The following is a 1970-nucleotide window of genomic DNA, read 5'->3' on the forward strand; positions in this document are numbered from 1 at the left end:
TTGAATGTAAGCTTTTATAATTTTTATATATTTCTAAAATGATGTTATTTGCATGTTAATAATTGTTAGAATACTCACATCTACATTAGTGACAAGGTAGTTAGACAGAGGCCCCCCATGTAAAGCAGGACCTCTTAAGAATAGGGAGTAAAATCTCTCAGCAGGGAATAAGATAAGAAAGCCAGCTTTCAGTATTTGGGTTAGTACATACATTAGTAATTATGAGACAAAAGTGGACCAGACTCCAAAACAATGTAAATAAATTAACCTAATGACGTAATGGTTTACAAGTTAGGTTTTAGATGCAGTGATGGAGGAGAACCATTTAAAATTACTTTATGTTGAAAAATATAAGCCTCCTGGGCATGGGCCATGAGGATTGCAAATTCAAGTCCAGGCTTGGAAATCAAAATAAGAATAAAAAGTGTTTGGGATGTAGTTCATCAGTAGAACTTACGTGGGTACTGAAAACAAACAAAACCAAGAAATAAAAAAAGCATACAAAAAACATTAGGTTTAACTTATGCATAATATTTTGAAACATCAAAATCTTAACAGGTAATATCTCCTGAAATCCAGTGATTTTTGATGATACTTTCCACAATCAGTTAACTTAATGGCCAGGATGAAGAAAGAAAATCTTACAGTGCTGGACGAATTCATCTTAATGGGCATCACAGACCACCCTGAGCTTCAGGCTCCCTTCTTTGGGCTGTTTCTCATCATCTATGTGATCTCACTGCTGGGCAACTTGGGCATGATCGTCCTCACCCAGGTGGACTCCAGGCTACAAACACCCATGTACTTTTTTCTCAGACATCTGGCTTGCATTGATCTTGGTTATTCAACATCTGTGGGACCTAAAATGTTGGTAAATTTTGTAGCTAATCAAAACACAATTCCCTACAATTGGTGTGCTACACAACTAGCTTTCTTTATCATGTTCATCATTAGTGAGCTTTTCATTCTCGCAGCAATGGCTTATGACCGCTATGTGGCCATCTGCAACCCTCTGCTCTACACAGTCATCATGTCAAAAAGAGTTTGCTGGGTGCTGGTGGTAATCCCCTATCTCTACAGTGCCTCTCTGTCTCTGGTAACCACCATAAAAATTTTTATCTCTACCTTCTGTGGCAATAATGTTATTAGTCATTTCTATTGTGACAGTCTTCCCTTGTTAACTTTGATTTGCTCAAATACACAAGAGATTGAGTTAATAATATTGATCTTTTCAGCATTTAATTTGGTTTCATCTGTTCTGATAGTCTTTATCTCCTACATTCTGATCCTCTTGGCCATTCTCAGAATAAACTCTGCAGAGGGCAGGAGTAAAGCCTTCTCCACCTGTGGGTCTCACCTGACAGTGGTAGTCATATTATACGGGACTCTATTCTTCATGTATGTGCAGCCCAAATCCAGTCACTCCTTTGATACTGACAAGATGGCCTCTTTATTTTACACCCTGGTGATACCCATGCTGAATCCCATGATTTATAGTTTAAGAAATAAAGAGGTGAAAGGTGCCATACAGAGGATTTGGAAAAATCTATGCAAACTTTCTATTTCAAGTTCAATATGAATGTATATATATTAAATAAGGTTATTGATGACTGATTATTATATGTAATAAGTCTTTGAAAGCACTATGCAGAAATGACACAGGAAACTAGAAATGGTTTCAACATATTAGATGGGTTCATGTTGATTGTCCTTTTGATATCCACTTTGATTTGTCCTCCAGATCAGTGTAAATGTCTGAAGTTTCTGTCACTGTCCTTCCAAGCATACCTGTCTTATCATACTGACATGCAGAAAATGGCATCTGTAGCTACTGTACTGTGTTCTGCATATGTACACTACCAAGAATAATGCATTGGCAATAGAAGCCTTTAAGACACTTTATCTCCCTGATGTTAAGTGTCATCTCAGATTTCTATTAAGATATAGTGTCTATCTCTATTATATAAATA

General features: G+C 36.7%; 1 protein-coding gene across 1 annotated transcript; it reads left to right on the forward strand.

Annotated features, from left to right (window-relative positions):
• Positions 1-625: 625 nt before the first annotated feature.
• Positions 626-1579, forward strand: LOC114081165 (olfactory receptor 8K3-like). Its single transcript, XM_027922740.2, has one exon. It carries the CDS (start codon positions 626-628, stop codon positions 1577-1579), a length of 954 nt encoding a protein of 317 aa, XP_027778541.2.
• The last annotated feature ends 391 nt before the right edge of the window (positions 1580-1970 follow it).

Source organism: Marmota flaviventris, chromosome 9 (genome assembly GCF_047511675.1).
Source record: "Marmota flaviventris isolate mMarFla1 chromosome 9, mMarFla1.hap1, whole genome shotgun sequence".
In the NCBI taxonomy this organism is placed as follows: Eukaryota; Metazoa; Chordata; class Mammalia; order Rodentia; family Sciuridae; genus Marmota; species Marmota flaviventris.

What these genes read in the sequence shown, in the direction of transcription:
- LOC114081165 (XM_027922740.2), top strand. Translation starts at nt 626, where the DNA reads ATGAAGAAAGAAAATCTTACAGTGCTGGACGAATTCATCTTAATGGGC.